Here is a 27,466-nt window from a genome sequence, read left to right on the forward strand (position 1 = left end):
AACTTGTCATTGTAAATGTTGAAATCTACATAATAAAGATATGTTATTGAACAACTATGTTGTTCAAATAATTGTTTGAATATAAGTCCTTGTGGAATGTCTGTGAGAACCAGATTATTTCGGTGCTACCACTTGTGAAGCATCCTGCAAATACTGTGGAAAATATCGTCACACAAAACATTTCAGGACTGCAGTGGAAGATGTGTCTGAATTAAGCCTGAATTACGTCCCGCAGACCACAAGTGTATCTATAGACAGGAGGCACGCACACATCTGAGTACATTTATTTGCATAGGTTTCACAGCACACTAGTAATACACTAATGAAGCTTTACCCACCTACACGTGATGGATATGCTAACCAAGATAACCAAGGCAGCTTTACCCACCTACAAGTGATGGATATGCTAACCAAGATAACCAAGGCAGACCTTTACATTAGCAGCTTGTCTATTAACATATATATTACACACCATAAAACATCAGTTTCCACAGTGATCTGATATGCAGTTGCTAATTCAAAATTATGTCAAATTGTTTGTGAAAAATACAATGGGTACAAAAGATCAAAGGAGTAGATGTGGGCCTAGAAATCATTGTATTCTAAGTTTCATTTCTTACAGCTATGAATGGAATGAAGGTGAGTAACGTAATAATATTGACAGCTTTTTTGTGTTAGTGCAGTCAACATGTACTGACATGGATAGGACATTGTTTAGTGATGGTAAAAAATGTCTTGTGTTACAGCAAACTGTATAGCGCAAGTCAGGCACTCTTTTCCTAAAGCATACTGGCATCTACAATACACCATTTACAACTTCAGTAACAAGTGGCGTGATTTGTAAGGGATAAATAATTTATTGAGTATAATATGTATTCAGTATTTGTCAGCATACAGTATATGTACAGTAATGTAATGGAAAGCATGCACTGTTAGTATCAACAATAAGAGCACTTAAGTCACTTGAGATTGTAAAGGGTGGAAATTAGGTGTGGAGTTTTAGGATGATGCATGTCATATGGAGGGAGGATGTGAGGGGTTAAATGGGTGGAGGCACCCGAGCCAGTGTTGCCAGATTAGGGTGATTAGAGTGATCTCCGCCCAATCACGTTCAAAAACCCGCCCTCTTCAGCAAAAAAAGAAAAAAATGCCCTAACAACGATTTTGTCATGGAGAACTTAATTCGTACTTAATTAAGTTAAAACTTTAACTTAAACATTTCATTTTCCCGCCTGAAGCTTATTTTCCCCCGCCCCACAAAGTCAAAAGAAAGGGCGAGCGCCCGCCCAATCTGGCAACACTGACCAGAACATGAGAGTGGAGTGGTTATAAGGTGATGTGATGTGGACAGCATGGATGGTCTTGGCTGTCTCCAAAGCACCTTTAGTCTGACTGCCATTTATGCCAGTAGTGGAAGAGAGAGGATAGCCTGGTCTATATGGAGTGCTGCTCATGATTGGCGTGACGTATAGATGTCACAAACGGGAAAAGGCACACGTGCGGAGATCCGGTGTTGAAAGAAAGCATTCACTGTCCGTGTAAAACAGATTTATAGCCTACAGTCCAGTTTAGGGCACTTACAGATGGAAGTGTTGAGATAAGACCTTTCACATACTCCAAGTCATCTGTGTACTGAACAACAACACAACTCTTGTTGATATACCTAAATTCGTGAGAGAGACATAGCAACCAAACACAAAAATAATCATTCCAAATGGCTTCACATTTTAGACTCAAATGGCAGTTTCCCACACTAAAAAAACACATACAAAAGAACAGTCCTGACTGGCATGAAAACTGAAAATAGAAGAAACTTCTCTCTAAATGTACCATTTCCTTTAGCATTGCCTGCCATACTGGCATCTCTTGCTCTTGAAAAGGCCGGACCACAGACCACAGACCACAGGGCCGTCCTGTGAGTTCTCACATAGAGCCCCTGAAGCATCCCCTGGCATGGACTGATATTACATATGGCTTTGGCCAATGATAACGAGCTTCTCTTTGGCAGAGGGCAGAGCTGATGAAGATGGCGATGATGAAGATAGTGCCTTGGTGGGCGAGATTACAGTCTACTAGGTGGAAAGTGCATGCAGAAAGACAGCGCGCGCGTACAGTCACGGCACCAGAGCTGGCGCGTCGGCGACTGGACCGAGACGTGGCGGAGCGCCGGATCTCGGGGGGGGGCTCCTCAGCCGTGGTAGAGGCGCACGCGCTGCTCGATGGCGGCGCGGCACAGCGGGCAGGACTGCAGGGCCTCGTTGCACTCGGAGCAGCAGCACACGTGCCCGCAGGGCAGGAAGATCACCTGCGACTGGAGACGGAGAAGAGGAAAGGAGACATGGAGGGAGAGAGGAGAGGAGAGGAGAAAAGGAGAGGAGAGAGGAGAAGGGGAGGAGATGAGAGGGGGAGAAGTGTGGGAGAGAGGAGAAGAGGAAAGGGGAGATGTGGAGAGGAGGAGAGGTGGGAGAGAGAGAGAGAAGAGGAGAGATGTGGGGGAGAGAGGAGGAGAGAAGTGGGTGAGAGATGAGAGGGGAGATGTGGAGAGGAGGAGAGAGGAGAAGAAGTGGGAGAGAGAGGAGAAGAAGAGAGATGTGGGCGAGAGAGAGAGAGAGAGAGAGAGAGTTACTCTGGGTCTGGGCCTTTTAAGAACACTCCTACTGCACTGTGATCTATTACTGCTGTTCCCCACCTATTATAGACTAGCACTACAACAGAATAAACAGCATGCAGCACGCCCAACGTGTGAACAGGGAACTGTATGCTGCATTCTGTGCCATTCTCCTACTTGTACTAAAATCTCCTATGATTAGGGGTTATAAACAGCAACAGTACGTACTGTATGCAAGTACCATTCTACTCCGAAATGCTTGATAGAGAGTAGGATCGTGCTAGCCTAGAAATCTAGGCGCCCCTAGCGGCAGCAGATCTAATTTGCTGCCGGGGTAGTCTAGCACCGCTCCGTTTGACTTGGGAGCTGGGCTCAGGCAGAAACCACAGAACCAATCACATTGTGTATAGAGTCGGTGGGCGGGTTTGACATAATGATGACTGACATGCGACCAGAGGTTGCGACCGTTAAGCATCAAGAAGATGATTCGTTTAGCGCTATCCTATTGCGTGGAGAGGGAATTTGAAAGACAACTGTTTATCCCACCCCTCCGATTGAGCCCTGCCTACGGTGAGTTCCCAGACTCTAGTCCCAGTCAGACTAGGATTGTGCTTGATGTACCCAAACTCCATTGTACGGCCCTACTACATGATCCTCCTGAGCCCTGAGCCCTGTGAGGGCAGCACTTACCGCGCGCTCCATGCACACCACACACTCCGAGCTGCTGGGGCTCGGGGCCGAGGGGGTCGTGGGAGGCGTGGCCTCTGGAGAGGGGGCGCTGGGCCGGGACGGGCCGGCTACCTCCTCCTCCTCCTCCTCCTCAGGATCCGCCTTGGCCGCAAGGGCAACTGATGGACAAAAGAGAATCCTTACTCACTGACGACGATGATGATGATGATGATGATGATGATTGACGTTTGTGTGTGAATGATGGCGATAGTTGTCTAAATATCATGGCTGTATAGCCCTGCTTAATGCACCTCAACCCAATCAGAGATCATACGATACTATGTGTGCATATGTACATATTTATAATAATAATCATAATACATTTATTTTACATAGCACCTTTCTCAAACCCAAGGTGGCTTTATATAGGAGGGAAGAGGTTACGGATGTAAGGGGGAGCAAGGCTGTGGAGGGATTTGAAGGTGAGTAGTAGTACTTTGTATTTAATCCGAGACAGAACTGGTAGCCTGTGGAGTTGATGGAAAATGGGGGTGATGTGTGCAGATCATTTTGTGTATTTGTGCACATACTCACCCTTAGTTGGCATGGGTATATGTGTCTTTGCCCAGTTTAGTAGAGCCTTTTGTATGCCCACCTCATTCACACCAATCTGTAAAGACAAACAAGCGTTTCTGTTTTTAATATACAGTTACAAAACTTCGGAATGCTCTGTTATGATTAGCGATAAGAAAACAAATACTTAACTCTCTCATTTAAAAAAAGTAGCACACTAGCACAATTTCCACTCTATCCCGTTATTAAGTGATGATGCAATAGTGGGATAATAAATCTTTTTCAAGGTCCAACGGCTAACAGAGCCGCTTAATTGTTTTTCTCCATGGACAGCAAAAATAAATATTTTTCCACTATTCAGAGTAGCTTTTAAGAAAATTGTCATCCTTGTTGCCTCAGCCTAATGAAATCCTATTTTCCGTGGAGGCCTAGACGTTACCCTTAATTGTATCATCTGGCTGCACAGCTACAGTAATTAGTCTGTTAAAGTTAAGCAATTTTCTTTTACTCTCAATAAAACGGAAGTGATGGTGACAAGTTGTGAACACCGGCTGGCTGCACTAGTTAACGTTTTTTTGACGTTACGCCGTACTTAACAACCAAATTCATCCCTCCATCTCTGCCCTCAGACACACTCAGAGGAACTGAAAGCAGCGTACTTTGCTGAGGTCACTGGCGGTCATGTGATTGAGGGCCTTGGACGTGACGCGGTGGTGAGCCAGGATGGGCAGGTAGTGCTCAGCAGAGAGCTTGGACAGCAGGTCCACCAGATCCCGCTCCACGCCAGCCTCCTGTCACACACACACACACACACACACACACACACATGCACACACACACAGAGCACAGCAGTCAATGCACCTCATGAACACAAAGCACTGAATGTCATTACAGTAGCACTTACTACCAGGGGTTTAACCGAATTAGAAAATCTATTTACATCCACAAAGAAATGTGATGTATATATATTTGTATATATATATATGTATATATATACAGTATATACACACACACGCACACATGTGAAGTATTCTTCAAAACCAGACCTCCACTTCTAAGCTAAATGATTCGGGTAATGACATTAGCGCTTGCACTGACCTGCATGGCCAGAGAGAGAGGCTTGGAGTCCAGAAGTCTCTGGTACTGGATCATCCAGTAGTTCTGCAGACTGGAGTCACTCTTCCGCTCCAGCTCAACCTGCACAGAACACAACCGCCATCATTATCAACACAAAGACCAAAACACAGTCAGGAACACTGGTCTGTTGCATCCTGAGCCAAAGATTTTGAATGCACTGATTTTGGATTGGAATACATTATATGCAATTGTGCAGCTGTCTGGCAACGAGATCTTGTTAATGTTTCCTCAAAGCATTGGCCAAAACCTTGCACATTGATTTTTGAACATGACTCTGAGAAAGACGCAGTGCGTCGAAACGTCAGTCTTTTGTGCACCACAATAAAAAAAGTTATTAAGTAATCTGAGTGCTCCGGTTACTCTGGGTTAGTCTATTTGAAGTAGCCCAGCCAGCGTTTCTGAACATGATTTTTGCGTTTCTGTAACAATAGGTTGGCTGGTCATCTTGAAAGTGATAACAAGACTCAACATGCCAAGGTTATGTTCTATCTAGGCTTGTACAGTGTATTCTATATTGTAAAGACAAGGTAAATATCAGTGAAATAAAAATGTGTATATCCGGGGGGGAAACGTCGGGATTAATGTCTCACCAGAATGTGCCGCAGCTCCTTCTCTCTCTGGTCCTTCTGCTTCAGAAGCACCTGCAGCATGTCCGACAGGGCTGTGCGCTGATCCGACATCACAAACTAACACACACACACACACGTTTCAAAATCATACACAGTCAGTTCACACGTGCAGACTTCACTGTGCATATCCAGACCAGCTTTTCATCCACAACAGGCTAGTATTTCAGCTTTGGGCAACAATGGATTGGCATGGTCTGGCATGGGCTCCACATTTAGTAATGGATCACAATCAAGTGCATGAAGTGGCAAAAATATGGGAGACGAAGTTGGGGGAAAAAAGGAATCGGCTTCATGCTAAGCATGACATGAATGTCTGAAAATAAGGGGGGTGTGATGACAACTAATCTGTTCTGATTAACAATTCTAATTCATAGTTACAACTTCCATACAGTATACATCAGTATACTGTAGACTGCTCAAGTGACATTCTGTTAACTTCAAATCCTCCTTATCATAGTTCCAATCACACTGGTTTATACATGAAGGCCCCTACACACTACATCTTTGCATGCAGTGAGACAATGGAGAGTACATTCCATCGGCCAAAGTCTTGGTCTTGACCTCAAACCTTCCCCCTCACACAGACAGACAGAAGGCTCCTACCACGTACCTGCAGGTTCTCAGCATCCAGATCCCTCCTCTTTACCTCCAGATTTGTCAGCTGCATTAACTCTGCTTCTATTAGCTTAATCTAGAGACATGAGAGCATAGGGCAGGTTGATGAGGGGGCAACTCAATTCAGAGGAGGGGTAAGAAGAATAAAAAGGCAGAAGCACAATGGGGTCGGATCAGGATGGGTTGCGTGGGCTAAACAGCAGCAGCAGCCGCAGCCTACTGACTGACTGGCTGGCCGACTGACTGATTGCATTGGATTAGTGCGGTAAAGTAACTTAAAACACTGCTCAGCAATGACTCGTGAAGTGACTTGTTATTTTCTTTTTTTTATGACAAAATAAACATAATTGATACTGAATAAACTGCAAGGGGATTAAGTCAGGCAGCAGCTCACAGGATGGGGTATAGATTACGTGTAGATTATGTATTATTACTACATATAGAGACTAGATAATGTAATACAAATATAGTGACTAGAAATGACTAGCCACTATATGTGGTCACTATGTGGTTACATATTTTATCAGCACAACTTAAAACTAAAGTATGACCCCTACTAGTAAAACAAGCACAAGCTCCACTGAACATGCAGATATACTGCATGGGCCGTACTGTACATAAGCCAATCCCAACACCCTCTGGCTGCACACACTGGCAAGGGGACACTGAGCGCAAGCGTGAGCTGGTGGAGTTTACCTGATTACGAATATAACCGTGGACACTGTCTTTCTGCAGCTGCAGGGCCTCAAAGGCAGCCTTCTGTATCTCCTCCTGTAGAGAGACACAAACCACGGGGCAGGTGGCCCATCACAACAATGCTCATATATCATGTATTACCGAGTACTGTAATTGATTAAGTTAAAAGGCATACAGTACATGTACAGTAGTTCTGTCAAATCAAACTCATCCCAAGACAAACTACTCTACAGTACACACTACTGTACGGTATGTTATACCTCCTGCAGGATTTCAGCGACGGCTTTAGATTTGTCCAGCTGCTGCAGTAATAGGACCTGCTCCAGTTTCTTGTCCTGATTCTCTATACTGCAGACGAGAGAGAGGAGACACAGTTACTCCTTCAGACGGTGGAGAGAGGAAACACACAAAGTCATCATTACAGCGGTCACTACAACAGTCCTGATTCTCTATACTTCAGACGAGAGAGAGCAGACACACAAAGTGATTATTACAGTGGTCACTACAGCAGTGAAATGGCATGACATGAATAGAACTTCCGTTTGTCAAAAAAGGAAACTCAAGTTCAGAAAAAGAAAGAGGTCATTGTCAACATCATCTATACACCTTTGAGTCAGTTATCTACGCATGTGTCTATACAAATGAATCCAGTAAAGAACTACACAGTACATTTAGCAGGTTTAGTAGTGGGTGAGGAGAGTTGTTACACATTATATGGTATTGTATGGTGTGTGTGATATTGTATGTTATATGTGATGTGTGATATGTTATATGTATGAGACAGAGATGTTAACATCAAATGCTGCTGTCTTTTATGGAATGGAATGACATGTGTGAAAAAGAATATCCTTTAAAGGAAAATAAAGACTATCTATCTGTATAGGCAGTAAAAAAGTGAACTGTTGTTTCCCCTGTGTGCTGTCTAACCTCTGGAAGGCCGCGGTCACCAGGCTTTGCCTCCTGCCCTCGTTGGCCTCCTGTAGCAGACGCATGGAGAAACTCTCAGACAGCATCTTCTGCATGGCCACTACACACACACAGAGAGAGAGAGAGAGAGAGAGAGAGAGAGAGACAGAGACAGAGACAGATACAGAGAGAGAGAGAGAGAGAGAGAGAGAGAGAGAGAGAAATAAACAGGCGGGACACAGAGAGAGACACAGCAAGTGTTAGGGAGTGTTCTTTTAAGAATGTCATCAATTTGTCACTCAAATGATTGGTAGCACTACCGGTGGGTGAACAGGTCAAGGAAGATGACCACCGTGGTGCTTTGGCTGAGCTTTGTGTGGTCCTGTGTGTGCTTGTGTGAGTGAATGCTCTCTGCCCACAGGTGATGGGCTCTCAAGGCATCTGATCCCACCTACCTGCCACCTCTTTCTTCCGCAGCGAGTCAGCCTCATCTTGAGTCACAGCGGTGAGATGGTCCACACGCATCCTGTGTGGAGAAGTGTGGTTAGCCAACACATGGCCTGTTCACGCTCATGACTAATACTAGTTTACTAGAAAACAACATAAACCACCATACACGTTCATGCATGCTACATGAAAACAACAATCACTGAGGACAATGTACAGGTTGATGATGTAAGTTCTTTATATTTTAATTAAGTGACTGACCATAACATCATCACGTCAACGACCTCATCATGATATAAGCTGCCTAGCATCATAGAATTGCTCTCATACACACCTGTCCTGCTCCAGGGTCTGTAGTATCTCAGCAGTCTTCAGTTGGCTGTAGGGAGAAATACATATAATACATACAATAATAATAATAATAATAATAATGATATAAATGTATTATATTCATTGTTTATCATTTATTTATAACACAACTCGCTATCCTTTCACAAACACATACTAGCACATGAACATTCAATCAAATCACTGATCCACCAAACTCTATAACCAACATTGTTTTAAGGAATGCAGTGGTCATTTAAATGAATGCCAGAACAGCGGTATTCTAACATGGTGAAACGGCAGCCATTTTGAAAGCCTCAGTCAGCCGTCAGCCCTGCTCTCCCCGCTCACCGAGAGTTGTCCCGCAGTAGGCCAGTGATGCGGCCCATGACGCTGCTCTCTGCCTCGCGCACCTTCTTCAGAATGCGATGTCTCTCCACCTCCAGAGCATGCTGCTGCTGGGACAGACCCTTGTCCACACGCTCTTGCTCCTGACGGAGGGAATCACAGGGCCGAGAGGGAGGGAGAGAAGACGGAGAGAGAGAGAGAGAGAGGAAGGGAGAGAGGACAGAGAGAGAGAGAGAGAAAGAAAGAGAGAGAGAGATTCATAATCATTTCTGCTAGAGCTTTACTGAATATTTCACAGCAGTGCCACTAGGACCATCCTGATCCCTTCACTGCTGCCTCTGGCTGATGAGTGTGTGTGATCAGGCTGCTGTGGTTAAGTCTGTGTTCAAGGTCACCTCTCTGACAGACATCAGGACGTTCTCCTTGTTGGAGTTCTTGAGGTGGACGAGGTGGGCGTGCTCCCTCTGCTTCACCTCCAGCTCCTGCTCAAACAGCAGCTTCTCCTGCTGCTTCTGCTCCTAGGAGACGCCAACACACACACACACATGCACATGTACCCAGACACATACTGTATATACAGGATGCATAGATAACGATGTTAACAGCCTATACTGATGACAATGTCATATTATGATGTAAAGAAAGACAGAGGCTTTACCTTTCTCTTCTCATAGCCCATGAAATTAATCTGCAGATGAAAGAAAAGAATGAAAGGGGGGAAAGTCTTGATAAAATCTCAAAATATTGAAAATAAATGTGGGCACCAGATGACAAGTACAGTCTCTCTCTCTCTCTCTCTCTCTCTCTCTCTCTCTCACACACACACACACACACACACACACACACACACACACACACACACACACACACACACACACACACACACACACACACACACAGACACACACACAGACACGCTATGTGCCAAGTTCACAGGCCTACTTCATACCTGCCAGAAGTCAGGCTCATCCACATTGTTAGTCTCCATCGCCGTCCCATCAGGCTCGGAAGGATTCTGCCACTCTGAGGGTGGACAGTACTCCAGGCCCAGCTCTGTGACATCACAAGAACCACCACAACAACATGGACTAAATGATGAGCATACGGCACACAACAGAGCACTGCAAACACCATGCCGAACAGCCGAGTGGCTCAGTCAGTGTGAATGGTCGTAACCACATCAATGCGGTCACATGATGTTTTCAGTAGACTGCGTTAGTCATAGGGATGTAACGATTACCGGTGTGACGGTAAACCATGATAAAAATGTTGACGATAACAATTACCGTGTTCATTTCGAATATCATTATTATCACGGTTGATATTACGGTGTGGTAACCGCGTGTTTAATTCCTCCCATCTTCATCCGAGCCTGCTTTTGACACAAGCTGGAAGGCTACTATGAAACAAAACTTTACCTTACTAATTCTGTTGTCTAATTGATGAATTTAACCATGATTCGGATAAGGCTACACCTGCTTTTAAAGGGCGCAACATTTTCACCCCAAAACGTGCGCTGTATCATGTAGTAGCCACTCTGCATCTTTTTATGTAGGCCTACGTTCACATTAAATCTAGGCTATTCCCCTAACGTTATCAGGAGAATGCCGTGAAGTTTTATGTTGAGCGCTGGGTGTCACTCATTGGATATAACATAGCCTACCAAACTCCAAATCATAAGTTAAGCTATAAGCAGCCAACATTTCCAACCAAGGAAAAAGTGAGCACAATGCCACGGTAACCTTCCTGCAGAATTTAGTTCATTTAGGTCTACTGTAGGCCTAGTGTTTAATTCAATTTCCGAAAAAAGCTACTCAGCCTATTGGCAATCTTTTACGTCTTGAGAGTTCCATCAAGGTAACTCCCGTTAGCTCTCGCGTCATGTCTATCATGTACAGTAGCCTAGCCTAGTGCTCACCAAAATCATAGAAGTTAACATTGCAAGACACTTATCTTTTCTATGATCCCAGCAATATTTTCTTTGACTTGCTAATTTTTTAAACATTCATTTTATTCAATGAAAACGGATATCCTTGAACTATGCATGACTACTTTCCTAAAACCGAATGAAGGTTAATATAATAGAGCTCCCCAGTCCCGCCCACAGCCTTGTCCGGAAGTAAAAATTTCTCCATTGACAATTGGAGAATAAGCCATAACATCGTAACCGTCCATGGTAGACTTAAAACCAGCTACGATGTGACTAAGCGATTATACCTGCTCATATAGATGTCAAAAGTTAATGGGGGCATCAACCTTGTTTTGAGAAAACAATGCTTTATTCATGATTTAACGAGAGAGTACTACACTACCCGACACCCTAACGTGTAAAACTGGTGAAAGCAGAGCCTTTGATTGGTAGAGATCGCCATTGCCATGGCAATGCCAAACAAACTGTACTCAGCTTTTCCCGCGCCTATCGTCCAGCTTCGTCTCGCTGGAACTTCAAAACTTAAAATGGCTGCAGGGCTGATCAGGACCGATGTGTGGTCTTCCGAAAAATAACGGTTTTCTCATCTTGAAGGTTGAATTTACTCAATGGAAACGGTAGGAAGTAATCATCTTCTTTTCTCAGATTAATATGGAACCATGTTAAACTATCTTTAGGCTGCAAATGTTGGAAATGTGTGTACGTTTGCAAAGCATCCTGGGATTTGAGTTCTCTATCTCGGAATTTAAGATATGTACACAGTCTTGTACCTTTCGCTTTTTTTACATTTTCTGTTCATTTTTTCACTCGAAATTATAAGTTATATGCTTATGAGTCACATCGTAGCTGGTTAGCCTAAGGCATGGTCTAAAACTCTTTATATCCGAATTTTTCCAGAAGTCAATGGGAGAAATGAATGAGAATTTTACTTCCGGACAAGCACCTCTCTCGGAGGAGGGGCGGGACTGGGGAGCTCTATTAGGCTACTTCACGTAGCTCTTAAAGTGACAGGCTCTCAATTAGACCTACACAACACCCCTGTAATGTCATTAAAGACAAGTGTAATAGTTTAAAAATCAATATGAAGTATTCAAATTAATGAGTATGTTTAGCTATAAGTAATTATGCAGATCTTAACATATTCTAAACTATTAGCAAAATATATAAAGTTTATGAGTTCAAATATGCAATAGAAACAAGACAAGCCATTTTCTGTGTGTGTGGAGGGTTGAGCAGAGACTAGGATTGCCACTGCTGTGAATGATCGGTATCCTGCTGAAGGCAATTAGGGTTTGCCTATATTTTTAATGTAAGAAACACTGTCACACTTTTTTAAACTAAAATATTTCAGCTTGTCTACACCCATCAGCGTTTTCTTAACATATTGTACACACAATTTTTAAAATACCGCGATAATACCGAAAACCGTGATAATTTTGGTCACTATAACCGTGGGGTTAAATTTTCATACCGTTACATCCCTAGTTAGTCATGGTACCCACCGGCACACAGGAACCTCTGAATGGCCTCAGTGCCCGCAGCGCACACAGAGGAATGAGGGTAGGTCATCAGCGACGTGTCCAGGGTCAGGTTCTACCGAGAGGGGCAAAAACGCACACACATAAATACACACAATACATGAAATGCTAACACAAACAAAAAGCATACCTATTTACACATAACATCATAAACTAGAAGTCCCACTTCAGCACCGTAAGAGCAAGATCTGTGTGTGTACTAAATGTGACTGTGACTGTGAGTATGCAATCGGAGTTAGTTATTCATACGGCTTTGCTAAAGGCTCTCTGAGCGATGCTGGGTAACGACACTTCTGTTCTGTTGGTGTTCAAACATAACAGACAGCTAGCTTGCTACTCCCTCCCCCTCCCTCTCGTACAATTGAAACGCTCCTGAATGTGCATCGCGTTGGTTATTTGATGGAATTCAGTTGCAATTTGTTATGTTTTCATGGCCCAGGTTGTTTTTGTTGCTGTTTTTGAAGCCAACAAAAATGTTTTACCATTACCTAACAACACATGACATTGCTTAGAGCACCATTTTGCAGTAACTGCAGTTAGGATGACCTGTAGAAGTGTACGCTTTTTGACCAACATCTTTTTAAGTCTCACACACACACACACACACACACACACACCTCCAAGAAGCGAGCATGGGCCAAGTCCTTGGGCAGCTCCCTGATATTATTCTCACTGAAGTCCAGAGTTTTCAGGCTCCTCATGTGGCCCACCACAGCAGGCAGCTCCTGCAGACAGTTCCCTACAGAGAGGTAGAGCAGTAGAGTAGATAGAGGTATGAGCAGATCACCGTCATCTACTTCACACATAAAATCACAGACATATCTCCAATAAACTTAACGTGGCTTAATGAACTCACAGTTCGCACAGAGGGTCTTAAACATTATCATTAGCTTGAATAGAAAGCTACATAAATTGACTATGTCATGCATTAATTGGCCTTGTGGTTAAAGCTTCACAAATCTGTCCTAACGTTTACCTTTCAGATTGAGAGTTTTTAAACTGCAAAGATCTCCAATGGATTGTGGTAGTCCTTTAATATGATTATTCTCTACATTCAGCACCTGTAGAAACATACAAATACACAGATACATTCAGTGGACAGCTCAGTGGACAGTATATTTCTTTTCTTTTTTTTTTCCTTCTTCGAAATTATACATATATTTTTGTTGAAATGGAGAACTTGCCTGGAGTGATGTTAACTGTCCAATGTCATCAGGGAGAGATGTCAGCTTGTTATTGTGAATATCTAAGACCTGAAACACAGAAGGGTGAGAGTGAGAGGATGAATGTGTCCAATAGGAGAGTAAAATTGCTCTGTACAGACAGCATTGGATGCTCTCCTGTGTTTCTCTTACCTTCAGTGTAAAGAGGGAGATGACTGAACAGCCTTTTGGGATGAGAGACTTCAGCTCATTGTCACTGAGTATGAAGGCCTGCCAAGAGAATCAGGAACATGTTAGTCATGGATTCAAGGCATCTTATTTGGTACATACTTACAGATAAAATGTAATAACAATCTCACTACCATATTACTATTATCATAACATAGGTGGTGTGATGAAGATTGTATGATGGTATTATAATATTGGCACACATTTACATTAAATAATTTATGCTATACATCCACTAAAAGAGCATGTGGACCATTTGTTTTTAATAAGACATGCTCCCCCCCTCTGTCTCCAGGTTCACCTTCTTTTGCAGCACTTTACAGATGGAGATAGCACTGGAGGGAACCTGAGAAGGTAATAACACAGATTTACTATAGCAGTAAGACTCCAGGTTCACAAACAGCAGCATGTTTCTGGGATTATAATGATTTACAATGCTGCTCATATTTCTGGTGAAATGAAATAATTTGTTTAATATGGAGGAGATTTGGGAATGTGTTTCATTTACCTCACTCAGCTCACAGGATGAAATGTCCAGAACATCATCAGCTCCTGCCTCTTTAGACTGGACATAAGGGGGAGGGGAGGGGGGGGTCCAATGATTTACAAATTGTGTCAGCAACATTCACCCTGTGTTCTTCTGTGGTTACTGTATGACTTCTCAACACACACACACACACACACACACACACACACACACAAAACCCACAATGAAAAACTCACCAAGCACAGCTGATACTCCAGACGCTTCTTGGCATCTTCACTTGGCTTCCTCTTCCTGAAGAACAGTGGCATGGTTCAGCCAGTAGTGCCACCTGACTGTCCTGCCTGCCAGCCACCAAGGGCCTTGAGGGTGGTTTAGGGGTAGCCTCAGTACTATTTGCGAGTCCGCACCATAGAGCAGTCACACACCTTCTGCCAACGGCTCAGTTTGCCAATCAAACTATCCTGATTAGAAATGAGAAAATCATAATAAATCAAAAGAAGAAAAAAAAGCAGACAGACTAAGCTACTAACTAACTACTAACTATATAACTAAGCTACTGCTATGTCTAAATATTGTCAGGCCAGCTAACATACTTTTTAGTAGCAGCTAAGTCAATACAACCATGTATCCACAAGGAACATGGAAATAACACCATCAGGCTACATGTAGTTTAATCCGTTTATTGGAGAGCTGAATTTAAAAACAATAATGCCACACTTAACCTAGGGTATGCCTACCTTTAGTACCGTTAAACGTAGGCCACCGTGCGAACTAATCTAGCAGCTAATAAAAACAGTCCCGTTAACTAAGTTAACGTTGCATAATAACGTAGCATTAAGACTGGTGAAAGAGCGATAGAAGAAAGATAACATGTTATGGACGTATCACTAAATATCACTCCTGTCATGGAATTACATTCGGCTAACAGTTACCAAATGTAACGTTACTTAAACATCAGGCTACGAGGTTGAAGAATTAACACCTGGTTTGAGTATGACAACGCTTATGTTATGTTGATAGCTACCAGTTTCCTACCTTCTGCTGTTGTGAAATGTCGGTTTAGACGAGGTAAATTGTGGTAACGTTACAGTAGATCTTCAATATGTCGGCAAGATAAATATTCGGTATTTTATAGCTACACTGATATGTTGACGAAATCGTAGTTATCTGTTTCAGATATAAATTCTCCTGTGTTTGATTATTTATTTTTTAGAGGATGTTCCTTCCTAGTGACGTTTTGACGGAAGTACGTTAAAACGTGAGATGTCACGATCTCGCGTTATCACCATTTGTATAAATACCCAACCACGCCAGTTGTCGGTCTCTTCTTTTTCACTTTACGGTGAAGGTGCAACAGTAATCGGTCGTCCCGTATCCGGGTTCATCCGACACCCTCACCTTTTCAAGCTGAACTGAGCTCATCTTAAGCTACAACATGCCTCCCAAGTTCGATCCCAATGAGGTTAAAGTTGGTACGTTGACTGAAGTGTCTACCACATTGGAAAACCGGCGACTGGGCGTCTCATGAGAGCAGGCCTTGAGGCCTGGCTAATTTTGCTAACTTAGGTAACGTTAGCAGGGTTAACGTAACTGAAACCTCCGCATGTAGGGTGTACGATGTGGTATCTGGTGTGTTTTATTTTTAAGTGATTAGGGAGTCAAGGTAAGTTTAAAAAACAGAAAGGTGATCGAGGAGTAAGTCAGGCGTGTCAAACGGAAGGGATTTGTTATCCCGCTGTGTCCGATGCCATGTGGCTCGGGGAACGTGCACTGTTGACTGTAACGTTAGTCAGATCAAGGCTTTCAGATCAACCATTCAGCACCCTGATGAGCAACTTTAGATGAGTTACTTTGGATGCATAATTGTTACGTTCCCTCCATATCGGGAAACGATGAATGCGTGTTTGTGGTGGTTTCCACGTGCAGAGCTTCAATTGCTAGCAGCATCACGGTAAGTTTAGCCAGAGCGCTAGCGTAGTGTTAGCATGATGTGTCTACGTTAAAACATTGGATTATAGGTAGCTGCTAGCTCCATTGTGGCTGAGTGACCAGCACATTATAAGAACACCATGTGCTCTATCTAGAGTAATATGAAATCGTGGAGGTATGAAGCGTCAGCTTTGGATTTGACGCCGTGTAATGGTTGGATGTTGCCAGATAATACCCATTAATTAACTTGATTGTTATGAGCAGAAGGTGCCAGTCGTGTGCATCAAATATTCTACTTGAGTGGTGAAAATGCTAGAATTTGATAGCGAGGATGTGGGCTGTAGCTGATTAGTGGCACATTTCTTGACCGGTTTGATTTTCTAACACAGGTGCTCGCTTTGGCTCTTAATTGTTCAGATTGTCCAAATGTTAGGAACTGATGACAAAGTCTGAACTTCCAGACTTTTCTTTAGGGTGTCTCAAATTCAGGTGGCGAGTTGTACATTCACAACCATGTATTCAACAAGTGTTGAAATGTTACAAATGCTTAATTGTTGGCCAGTTGAGTCAGGCTGTTCTCAGTTTTTCAGACTTCGTGCCACTGCTGATTGTGTTGTGAATGGCACAAGGGGTGCCATGTAGACAGTATATCTTTGTTGGCTTACAGTATTATTGCACCCATCACTAATACATAATGAAGTATGTAAATGGACTGACTTGGTTATTGTAACTTAATTCTAATGTATAATTGTTCTCTGTTGTCTTGCAGTGTTCATGAGGTGCACAGGAGGAGAAGTTGGTGCAACCTCCTCTCTGGCTCCCAAGATTGGACCTCTGGGTCTGGTAAGTGGCACTGTTGTGACCAAAGTTGCATGTGTATGCTCAGCCTCCCGCCACTGTGCCTGTCTTGCTATGACTGAGTTTAGTCCAGTGGAGGCTAATAGAGACCCAGCTCTAGGAAGCAGTGCTATCCAATCCAATGGTTAACTCTGTGCCGAAAGATCCTGGAACAAAAAACAGTACATGCCATGTTCAAGGGGTTTATTTTACCATATTAATGTGTTGGCTAATAAGAGTTAGCTATAGAAAATATTTATATAATTATTTTTTTTTATTGTGATATTTATTTGTCACAATGGTATAACTGCTGGGTGTAGTGACTGAAAAGGGGAGGCTAATTTGCTGTTTTCTTACAGTCTCCCAAGAAAGTTGGTGACGACATTGCCAAGGCCACTGGTGACTGGAAGGGTCTGAGAATCACTGTGAAGCTGACCATCCAGAACAGACAGGCAGCTGTAAGTACTGAGTAGTAGTCACACATCCACAGTGAAAGATTGTCCTTACGACAATACTAGCCTTGATATAATACTTAATTCCCTAATTTTGTTTCTGCAGATTGAAGTCGTGCCCTCTGCCTCTGCCTTGATCATCAAGGCCCTGAAAGAGCCTCCTCGTGACAGGAAGAAGGTGAAGAATGGTAAGTCAGACTATTGTTTTGGAAGGGGTGAACACCAGCCTCCCGCCACTGTGCCTGTCTTGCTATGACTGAGCTTAGTCCAGTGGAGGCTAATAGAGACCCAGCTCTAGGAAGCAGTGCTATCCAATCAAATGGTTAACTCTGTGCCGAAAGATCCTGGAACAAATGAGTGCTAGTCCCATTCAGTCTGTCCACAGACTAATGCATATTGTGGATATTTAGTTTTATTTTGTTAATGGAGAAAAATGTTGCTATGAAGGCGATAGCCTTGAAGTTGTTTTGAGTTATTCAGGTTGATATAATATATTGTCTGACCTTAAAATGTGATCCTTTGCTCATTTCAGTCAAGCACAGTGGCAGCGTGGCTCTCGAAGAGATTGTCAGCATTGCCCGTGTCATGAGGCACCGCTCCATTGCCAGAGAGCTGTCTGGTGAGTTTCCATTTCATACGTATTTTGTTTTAGGCGCTGCACCCTGCCATAATCTTATGGTGCGGCAGTATAAAGCAGAAATGTTCTCAGCCTCCCGCCACTGTGCCTGTCTTACTATGACTGAGCTTAGTCCAGTGGAGGCTAATAGAGACCCAGCTCTAGGAAGCAGGGCTACCCGATCCAATGGGTAATTCTGTGCCGAAAGATCCTGGAACAAAAAACTGTACATGCCATGTTAAAGGGGTTTATTTTAACATATTAATGTGTTGGCTAATAAGTGTTACCTGTAGAAAATATTTACTTTTTTTTTTTTTGATTGTCAGGAACCGTGAAAGAGATCCTGGGAACAGCTCAGTCTGTTGGCTGCACCATCGATGGCCGCCATCCCCATGATGTCATTGATGACATTAATGCCGGAAAACTTGAAATCGCCTCTGTAAGTGAAATTAGTGTTTTATATGACCTGATCTGACTGTCACATACACATTGAGATACAGGCCGATTACTCCAAACCATTGAACAGTTTTCCTTTCTGGTATTGTATGAAAGAGGCATTCAAAATAATTCCGGAAGGAGTGAACACCAGCCTCCCGCCACTGTGCCTGTCTCACTATGACTGAGCTTAGTCCAGTGGAGGCTAATAGAGACCCAGCTCTAGGAAGCAGTGCTATCCAATCAAATGGTTAACTCTGTGCCGAAAGATCCTGGAACAAGTTTTAGTCAAAACACGGTAGTTGCAAATATTCAAGTGGGCTAATCCAACTTGTCCCTGCCTTTAACTTCAAATGCAAGAGGCTGTAATTCAAAATACTGCATCTTGACAACTCAAGACTTGACTAGCCTGGATGTTTTATAGCTCATGGTGTCATCTGTCCACTGATACAAAATCTCGATTTTGAATTTTGGCTCACCGACTCTTTTGCTAGATCAGATAATACATTTTTTTTTGTGTGCATCTTGTTCGATGACTAACGTCTGCTCTTTCTGTCTTCCAGGAGTAAAATCACGAGTGGAGAAGCAAATAAATTTGTTACAAAAATGTATTACCTGCCTTGTCTTTTGCTTATACACCGACAAGTCCACCATACACCATAAGTAATTTGTGTGCCATTGTAGATTGCATGGGACATTTTGTTTTACTGTTTTGGTACTTAAAATGCAACTTCACCTCACCTGAAAGGGCCTTTCATTTACATTAATTTAGCAGATACTTGTCTGAATTGGCATGTCAACTTTATTACAAAGGGATTATATTGCCCCTTGAGCAATTTGCAGTGGAGTGTTGCTTGAGCATAATGGTGGGAGCTGGGTCTTGGAACCCACAATTTTCAGGCTTCTGCCTAGTAGCTCAATAGACTACCAGTCACTCCTTTTTGCATATGGTTAATTGCATCCCATTGTTTTCAGGTTGTGTATAACAAGTGGCCTAGACTGGACTGAGCACTAGGTCAACATTTTCCAGAATTCTTTTAAATATCCAGTGAATAACTAGCCGCCATTTTTACAAAACAAATTTTAATATGAAACGAAATATAAAAGTACAAATGAGTAACTTCACCAGAAAGGCTGGCATTTTAAATGATTTACATATTACTGTGCCTCTACCAAATAGTTGGCACAATGCTTGGAGAAACCTACAGATTTCTTAAATTTGGTACCCTGAGAAATGTTTTGCGCTGTTGGATGTATTTCTTAGGGAACTTAAACATACAAGTGTAGATCCTCCACAAAGTGGAGAAACAAACATTTAAGCCACCAACTTCACATGCACTGTGTTAACTTTGCAGATTGCTTTCAAAAAGCATTCCTAAACTACATACTCCACTGTGGCACAGACTGAACAAACAAAATCCTCTAGCTGCGCGCCATACAGACCACAGGCTCGTTAGGCAACTAACAGTTCACATCAAGGCCCTCCAAAACCAGGGCACTTCCCATGGGTGGTGAAGAAGCAGGTCTTCAGTTTTCAACCTCTTCATCTTCAACCTCATTCTCTGCCTCTGGCTCCTCATCCATATGTTCTTCCTCTTCCTCCTCTTCATCTTTATTCTTGTCGCTCTCTTCGACGTCACTCTTTTTCTCTTTGTCTTTCTTCTTCTGTTCAGAGGCCTCCTTTTTACCTTTCTGCCCCTTTTTGTAAGCTGTGAAACACACAAAAACAGGTTAGGCAAGTGCCAAAACGAGAAACTAAAACATTGAATAAATAAGACAAGTTCATGTGGGCCAACTGGTTGAACAAGGTGCCATCAGAATCCAGATGTGTCTGATACCCTTATCCTTGTAACAAAAGGATAAGTATTGGATGGATGGTATTTCCCAAATGAATCACTGTAGATAAATGTAAATATTGACATGCTTTCAAGTACACACAGACAAATCTAGCAGAGGTCAGCCTACTGCAACATCTGAAATGTTGGCAACTATTGACCATTAGGACACAAGTTACCTTCCAACGCCTCGCGGAGGGGTTGCATGAACCGCTCGAATTCCATCTCCTCCATAGCGGACATCACATCCCCAGCATTCAAGGTCTTCCGTTTAGCCTTCATGGCAAAGTTGTTAGCACTGACAGACCATAATGAGAATATTAGAATCGCATTACAAGATGCACTGTTGACAAAGCTAGACCACTTTTTGAAGTATTCCGTTTCAGATACACAGTGTTTGTTCTTACCATGATGTAGCGTACAGCACAAAAACACTGGCGGCCTGGGAGATGGCTCTCCTTGCTTCCTTTGATACGTTTACGCCATCTGGTAGCTTCACGAAACAAAAATGGACAGAATGCTGTTATCAGACTGCCTTGTCACCACAACAGCCATAACAAGTTAGCAAAACAAGCGCATTGCTATCACCGTCGGTGGGGAATCTACTAACGTTGTCTCATATACACACTATCAAGTCATTGGAAATAATGCAGTGAAACACCCGGATGAGAGAGTAATTTACGTCTTCATTAATAACCTCGTAAGCCGATGATAAGCTAGCAACATATCATGACAATAACAAATAAACGTACTGCTTCTTTGATGATACGTGTGATGACAGCGTTGGGCAGGTTAAGATCTTCGGGTCGTTCTGCCATCACTGCAGAAGCCTTCTGTATTTAACTCTAAATTGACTAACTTCAACAAGCAGTAAAACCCTATTTCGGTTATTCGGATCTTAAAGGCTCGATCCTACGATTATATCCTGTGAGGACAGAGGAATTAGCTATACTATCAGCTTGGCTTCAGTTAGCTAGCAAGCTAACCTGGCTAGCAAACGACCCCGGTTTAAGAAGTTGATTACAACAAACTGTATGTTTTCACATTCACATTTGCAGCACAATACTGTACGATTCCTGACACAATCTCACACTAGACAAAAACAAGGTAAGACATTTATTAGTCTTCTTTGCCAGCTTTAAGTTACCCGACCTCAAGACAGCGGTGAAGCAGAGAACTTTCTTTGGGGATAAGCGCGCTCGAACATTACAAACCATGTGGTTGTCCTTTGACCTTACAACTTTGACCCCCCTGTAAACTCATTTTAATTCAAGGCTAAATAAATATTAACTGTTACTTGCTTTGAGTCATACAGCATATGCCTACGGTGTAGTTTAATCTAAAAGAAACAGGCAAAATTAAAAACAAATGTGTGAATGTTGTCTATAAAAAAAAAGTAGCTTGCGCAATCGCGTTGAAGAGGTTACGGCAGGTGTTGTAGGCCTAGTATTTCTTAGTAGTCAGAGAAAGTCTAGACGGGCTCTGGTGTAGCCTATGTGTTTGGCAGCCTGATGACTATGTATGAAATGTGCATGGTAAGCTGCTATTACAGTTTTTCACAGTTGCTTGAACACTAAACCCCATTCTCTGAATCAAATTCTCAAATGCCTGAACACATTTGTTGAATTACTCCCTCTTTTGGCAAAACCATAGACTACTTTCACCCACTTTCACCCATTTTACCAAACTCATTAACCCTTTTTGCAAAACTCTAAACACATTGTGCATTCTGATGCACTTCTTAATTATATTGATAACCAAACAAGGCGGAAGTTGAACACAATTAGAGCACAGTTGTCTCCATTTGAACACTACCACTCAAAATTGATAACACTTGTGTCTAATGATGTGACAACCAATATAAGTCAGTTCAGAGCTGACAGAGACACAGGGGACAACAAGTGCGTGTTACAGTAGAGGTGGGGTACAAGGAAGAGGAGGGTGCAGGTAGAATGAAGAGGATGAAGAGAAAGACAGAGAGTTCCAAGAGTTGCAATACTGTAAATGATGATATTTGGGCAACAATCGTTGACCATGTTCTGGTTCATGGAATGCCAATGAGAGAAGCAGGACTTCATGGTCCAACCCAACATCAGTGGTTTCTCTGTGGCGTCAATAATCCAAAGATTCAGACTACAGAAGAGAAATAGCGTAAATGTCCATTATCATACAGTACAGTAATCACTGAACATCCACTGTTACACACTTACTACCCTTTGAGCTCAACTCTGAGAGAGTGAAAGAACTGAGTTATCAGTATGTCCAAGTAAGTCTAAATTTAGGCACAATACAATATTACAGTATTGCATACTTACAGTACTATCAGAGTCTGTGGCATCACAGTACAAATCATATTCAGTACAGTATTGACCTGTCTTTCTGTTCACTTACAAAACTATTGATTTATATCTTCATATAGGCTAGAGGATATGAGTAGAGAGTGATATAAGTCCTTATTCTTTATTTTCATTGTGATATTTTATTTTTCAAATTAGAATGAATACAATTCCTCCAGGAGCCATAAACCCTGCCCTGAAAACTGTGTCTTCCATTGTTTGGTGTATTGTCTTATCACTGCTCTGCAGGAGTGCAATTTTGCCTGATGTGTTCAATGATTTGAGACCATTAGTTAGTTTTGAGCAAAGTTAAAAGTGTTTTGAGGTGATTGTTCAGTTTTGCAACAAGATTGAAGGGTTTCGAGAATGTAGTTTGAGAAATGAGTTTTGTGTTCACAGTTTTGAGAAAAAGGTAAAGAGTTCTGAAAAAGGTGTTCTAGCAATTGTGAAAAACTGTAACATAAAAGAGAATATTTTAGTAGCCTAATGAGGACAAAATACATCATGTAATAGAAGCTAGTCAAATGTTATGGTTTATTTGTTATATATAGCCTATCTATTTTCCTCTGTTATTATGAAGTGATTCAAACTCTGAGTGAGTCAGCAAGTTTAGGGAATATGTCCAATCCTCCCCACTTTCCACTTTTATACGACACAGAGCGCACCACAAGACATAACACAAATAACTATGTGCTATTTTGCTAAAACAAAAAAAAAAGAGAAGAAAATCTTTGGACATCAAGTCATAGAAAGGGAATGCAAGTCAAAGCTTTTTTCCTCTCTTTTTCTCTATTATATTCTGTTTTCTCTGGCATACAAGTAGTTGTGGATGCATTCATGGCCTCGCCTCCAAGCACTGAACTTCAAAAGCAGCATTATCCTCTGGTTCTGCCATCAACCAGTAACAGTTCAGTGCATGACATATAACTTTGCGCACCACTAGGCTTGTTTGTGGCCTCTGTCCCATGACAATTTTCCTGTGGAATTTTCTCATGAAGTCCCATCCGTGTGTTTCTATAAATGGCAACAGTGAGGCGTTGTGCTCTTCACACTCCAGTGACGCCCTTTATTATTTCAATTACAGCTTGATTGCGGTTAATGGCAAAGTATTTCGTGACTTTCCCAACAGTGAGCCGCTTTTGCACGTAGACTGTCACGCAGAGGTTTAAGCCTGTTTCATGCCTTGATGTGGTTGGCAGTCAACGCATTACTTCAGTTTTGTTATTGTATTTTTTATTGTTTTTTAGGAAGAAACGGATGATATAATTATGCCGCAATGTACAGTCTGTCTCAAAGGGCCTAACAATTTGTTATCCTTATGTTATCTTGATATAGCTATTCGATATACCATGTTTAGTCCCATTACAATTAGTCAAGAATCTTCATCAACTACAGACTAACCATAATTTGACTGGAGTGTCAAACGGCATTGGTCATTTTCTGAGGACATGATTGCTTTGACAACACCAGGTGTCACTGCCTGCTCTTGAGTTGGAGGCCATGCAAATCAGAATATTCACTGCAAGTCATTGTGGCTTCAAGTCAGAATGTCTTTTACAATGCCTGTGTGTGTGTGTGTGTGTGTGTGTGTGTGTGTGTGTGTGTGTGTGTGTGTGTGTGTGTGTGTGTGTGTGTGTGTGTGTGTGTGTGTGTGTGTGTGTGTGTGTGTGTGTGTGTGTGTGTGTGTGTGTGTGTGATCTACATAGTTATGGTTATATGGTCGTGGGATTTGGCAAAAGTCCCAATAATCCCAGCATAAGAACTACAGTCTACTGTGTTGCGTGTTTTATGCTATATGTGTCCCTTCTGCTCAGGGAATTTGGGTGGAGTAAATACGTAATTTCCATAGCAACATGCATGCTTACCCTGACTGAGGTCTATAAACAATGTACTCCCCAAATTAAAGCACTGTAAAAAAATATTAATTGTCTTTTTATGTCTTTTGCTGAATTGAAAAAGTACATGTGTACTATATTTATGCTATTAGTCTTTTCTTAGTGTTTCCATGTTGTCACATAATGAAATCATGCTAAATACACTTGTTTGCAGTTTATTGATGCTCATATTGTGTGTTACGGTGCAGACAAAGTCTTTTTATTGTTGGGAAAGTACCAGTTGTACACTCTCTTAGATCATGGTTTTCAATAATGTATCAATGAAGTAACGATCCTTTTCTGTTATTAGTCATTAATCACATTCAAATAAGACATGCCTTGCTCCTCTTCGCACAAATTTAGTTCTATGGTGATAAAAATGTCTGCCACAATTTAAGTGCATAAGCTTTATGCATCAAATGAAGTCTTGGGTTAATGCAAAACTGATAGAAATGTAGGTTTACACTTAGAAGTCACAGAGCAATGACAGAGAAATGCTGCTGTAAGTGTTTTCATAAATGAATATGTATTGTCATGACAGGGGGGACTAACTATACTGGCTTGCTATTGATGCTAACATTTTCATTATAAGGCAGCAGCTGTTCTCTGTGGAGGGTATCAGCCCGACTTGAGTCTCTCAGCTGTCTGGTGAATATGGAAGAAAGGAACGAAAAAAATTTCATCACTCCTGCATCTCACAGCACGTGCCCAGCTGCTTGGCACCGCTGTAAGCTTGAGCTTTCATGAAGACCACAATTCCGCACTGGGTAGAGTTTCCAGTAAAACATGAGCGGCAAACTCCTGCAGAAAAAGCTGGCTTTTTTTTTTTAATCCACCCCCCTCCCCTTTAGTGGCTGCTACTGGGCAGATGAAGTAAACTTTTCCTTCCTCAGCCCACACCAGAAGCACCCACAGCAAACCACTGAGGCGAGCCCCTTCTCTCCTAAGCGCTGCCAGCAAACTGTTAATTTTTGCGCAACTCCAATAATCCACGATGTTCTCCTGTGATGTGTCTTAGAAACCAAGGGTGGGAGCGTCTGTCTGAGTGGAGCAAAACAGCTCATTTATGACGGTCCCTAACACCCCCTCCCCATGTTAACAAGCACTTAATTCCTTATTTATTCATTTCATCATGAGAATACAATGGGGTAAGCCCAGTTTGCCCTGTAAAAATGGCAAAGGATTCCAATAAAATAAACTTGTTATTAATCGTCTAAACTAAATCTTTGATGGGTATTTTGGTAATGTGATTTAAGGCCTTAACAAAGGTAATGGAATTATGTAGATTAACCAATTAGGAAAAACAGTCACAACAGACCTACAAACGTGTCTATGAGTGCAACAGAGAGAAAATCAAGACAGCATCATGTCTTGACAATGACATTGAATGCTGCAATGTTGATTGAACCTGTAAAGCTTTCTTTCTGTCCAGTGGTCTGACTCTGCGGCTATCTTTTCCTAAAGCGATAGAGGAAGTCTGTGTTGCTTGGTCTCCTCGGCTTCCTCTGTCAGACCCAGAGACCAAGCAGAGAGGAGACAGGAAGACCTGTCCATCTCCTAGTCTCAATACATATGCGCCGGAACAGGCCACACTGAGGACAGGACAAATCATAAATAAGATCCGTCACTGTCGGCATATTTGTCTGGACTTCTTTTTTGGGGAAATGATAATTTTTCCAAATTTCAGGAAGTCACCTAAATGCCAGGACATCATGTGCAGACTGGGAGAACCAGACTAAATTAAACTTCTGGTCAGCTCGCCTCCCATCCTTAAACCAGACATCCGACGTGATAGTTGAACAACAAACACCGCAGGGAATTTGTGTTAGAAGTTGTACATTTGAATGAAATCAGTACAAGCGGCTCCTTTAAATCAAACTGGATTTAGACACATCTACTATTGTTCCCTGATGAAAACCTGGTGAAAAAAGTTCTTTCATTCCGTTCCCTCAGGTCAAGATTGGTCCTCTTTTGAAGGATGATTACAGATGACTAAGAGATCCATAATGCTGACACTGATGAGATTTCCCGATGTCTTGCGACATCTGCATGGCATGCATCGCTCTTTCATGGCCACCTGGGATCAAGTCACATCTGCACCTGTGCAGCACCAGGTATAACGATGAGCTTAGGGGCCTTGACGTTTCCCGGCGACCAAGCTTCTCTTATTCACGTTGTGTTGCCAAGAAAAAGTGTTATGTCTGCCTGCGGCCCTGGATGCAAACAGGTACACCACGCAAACATCATCCACTGCCAAACACTAAAGCGCCAGGCCGTGAAGGCCCCAAAAAACGTCTGATGAAAATCCAGCCGATGAATATTCATCAGCGTCGCTGTAGGTGACCTCCCACCGATGCCTCCGTTCGTTAACCGTTTATAACGAGTACAGTACGCCCATGTGCCCGGGGACAGAGGTCCTGTTCTCCTCCCGTAAGTGGCAACGTTGACCTGGGGAGGAGGTGACGACATTTACAGGGCAGTTAGCAACGCGATGCTGTCAGGCGTGATGTCATTCACACCGTGGGCCTAGAGGCTCTACCTTGGCAGCGGCCGCTCAGATCCTGTAGCGTGCCCACGTCGTGCCCGCCCTCCCACACTCCGCAAGGGCGGCAGTGAAAGATGCGTTCTCCTGCTGGCGAGAAATCGTGCACCACAAAGACGCCTTTGAGGGGAGCATGACCTCAAGGAAAAGTGGACGCGAGCGCGAACAAACTGCCGCTTTCTACAGTAATTCCAGTCGCCTTCGCCAGACAAGCCGGCCTCTGTGCTTGCATGGGCAGGGCTCCGGCCCTTCTCTACATGGCAAACAAACAAGAAGCTTGGTGCCCACCTTTACCCCCCCAACCTTCCC

The 27,466-nt window shown here is 42.7% G+C and overlaps 3 protein-coding genes and 4 non-coding genes across 8 annotated transcripts; 5 read left to right on the forward strand and 2 right to left on the reverse strand.

The window, feature by feature from the left end:
* Window positions 1-268: 268 nt before the first annotated feature.
* Window positions 269-15,522, reverse strand: lrsam1 (leucine rich repeat and sterile alpha motif containing 1). Of its 2 annotated transcripts, XR_009941394.1 has the most exons (26): window positions 15,337-15,522; window positions 14,538-14,762; window positions 14,323-14,379; window positions 14,116-14,160; window positions 13,779-13,856; window positions 13,608-13,676; window positions 13,400-13,484; window positions 13,041-13,162; window positions 12,388-12,478; window positions 9,905-10,008; window positions 9,614-9,643; window positions 9,351-9,473; window positions 8,959-9,098; window positions 8,615-8,659; window positions 8,289-8,359; window positions 7,855-7,954; window positions 7,188-7,275; window positions 6,928-7,002; window positions 6,227-6,307; window positions 5,578-5,673; window positions 4,949-5,047; window positions 4,510-4,641; window positions 3,872-3,947; window positions 3,299-3,456; window positions 389-2,311; window positions 269-338 (listed from the first exon to the last, which is right to left on the reverse strand). XR_009941394.1 is itself a non-coding variant. In XM_062555267.1 (25 exons), the coding sequence occupies exons 2-25, from the start codon at window positions 14,607-14,609 to the stop codon at window positions 2,189-2,191; spliced, it is 2,160 nt and encodes a 719-aa protein (XP_062411251.1). In that variant the 5' UTR covers window positions 14,610-14,762; window positions 15,337-15,522; the 3' UTR covers window positions 269-2,188. The 2 variants fall into 2 exon arrangements, 1 of the variants encoding a protein (XP_062411251.1); XM_062555267.1 differs by having other exon boundaries at window positions 269-2,311.
* A 91-nt stretch (window positions 15,523-15,613) lies between these two features.
* Window positions 15,614-19,181, forward strand: rpl12 (ribosomal protein L12). Its single transcript, XM_062555269.1, has 7 exons — window positions 15,614-15,773; window positions 17,000-17,073; window positions 17,427-17,525; window positions 17,626-17,707; window positions 18,052-18,138; window positions 18,462-18,574; window positions 19,134-19,181. The coding sequence occupies exons 1-7, from the start codon at window positions 15,737-15,739 to the stop codon at window positions 19,137-19,139; spliced, it is 498 nt and encodes a 165-aa protein (XP_062411253.1). The 5' UTR covers window positions 15,614-15,736; the 3' UTR covers window positions 19,140-19,181.
* LOC134101568 (small nucleolar RNA SNORA65) lies at window positions 17,120-17,245 on the forward strand. The gene has a single exon (XR_009941423.1). It is a non-coding gene; the product is annotated as a small nucleolar RNA SNORA65 (small nucleolar RNA).
* On the forward strand, window positions 17,749-17,874 carry LOC134101570 (small nucleolar RNA SNORA65). Its single transcript, XR_009941425.1, has one exon. It is a non-coding gene; the product is annotated as a small nucleolar RNA SNORA65 (small nucleolar RNA).
* LOC134101567 (small nucleolar RNA SNORA65) lies at window positions 18,232-18,357 on the forward strand. Its single transcript, XR_009941422.1, has one exon. It is a non-coding gene; the product is annotated as a small nucleolar RNA SNORA65 (small nucleolar RNA).
* LOC134101569 (small nucleolar RNA SNORA65) lies at window positions 18,728-18,853 on the forward strand. Its single transcript, XR_009941424.1, has one exon. It is a non-coding gene; the product is annotated as a small nucleolar RNA SNORA65 (small nucleolar RNA).
* A 461-nt stretch (window positions 19,182-19,642) lies between the features above and the next one.
* On the reverse strand, window positions 19,643-21,617 carry pole3 (polymerase (DNA directed), epsilon 3 (p17 subunit)). The gene is made up of 4 exons (XM_062555270.1): window positions 21,158-21,617; window positions 20,813-20,898; window positions 20,585-20,703; window positions 19,643-20,279 (listed from the first exon to the last, which is right to left on the reverse strand). The coding sequence occupies exons 1-4, from the start codon at window positions 21,221-21,223 to the stop codon at window positions 20,098-20,100; spliced, it is 453 nt and encodes a 150-aa protein (XP_062411254.1). The 5' UTR covers window positions 21,224-21,617; the 3' UTR covers window positions 19,643-20,097.
* Between the last annotated feature and the right edge of the window lie 5,849 nt (window positions 21,618-27,466).

This window comes from Sardina pilchardus, chromosome 14 (assembly GCF_963854185.1).
Source record: "Sardina pilchardus chromosome 14, fSarPil1.1, whole genome shotgun sequence".
Lineage (NCBI taxonomy): Eukaryota > Metazoa > Chordata > Actinopteri > Clupeiformes > Clupeidae > Sardina > Sardina pilchardus.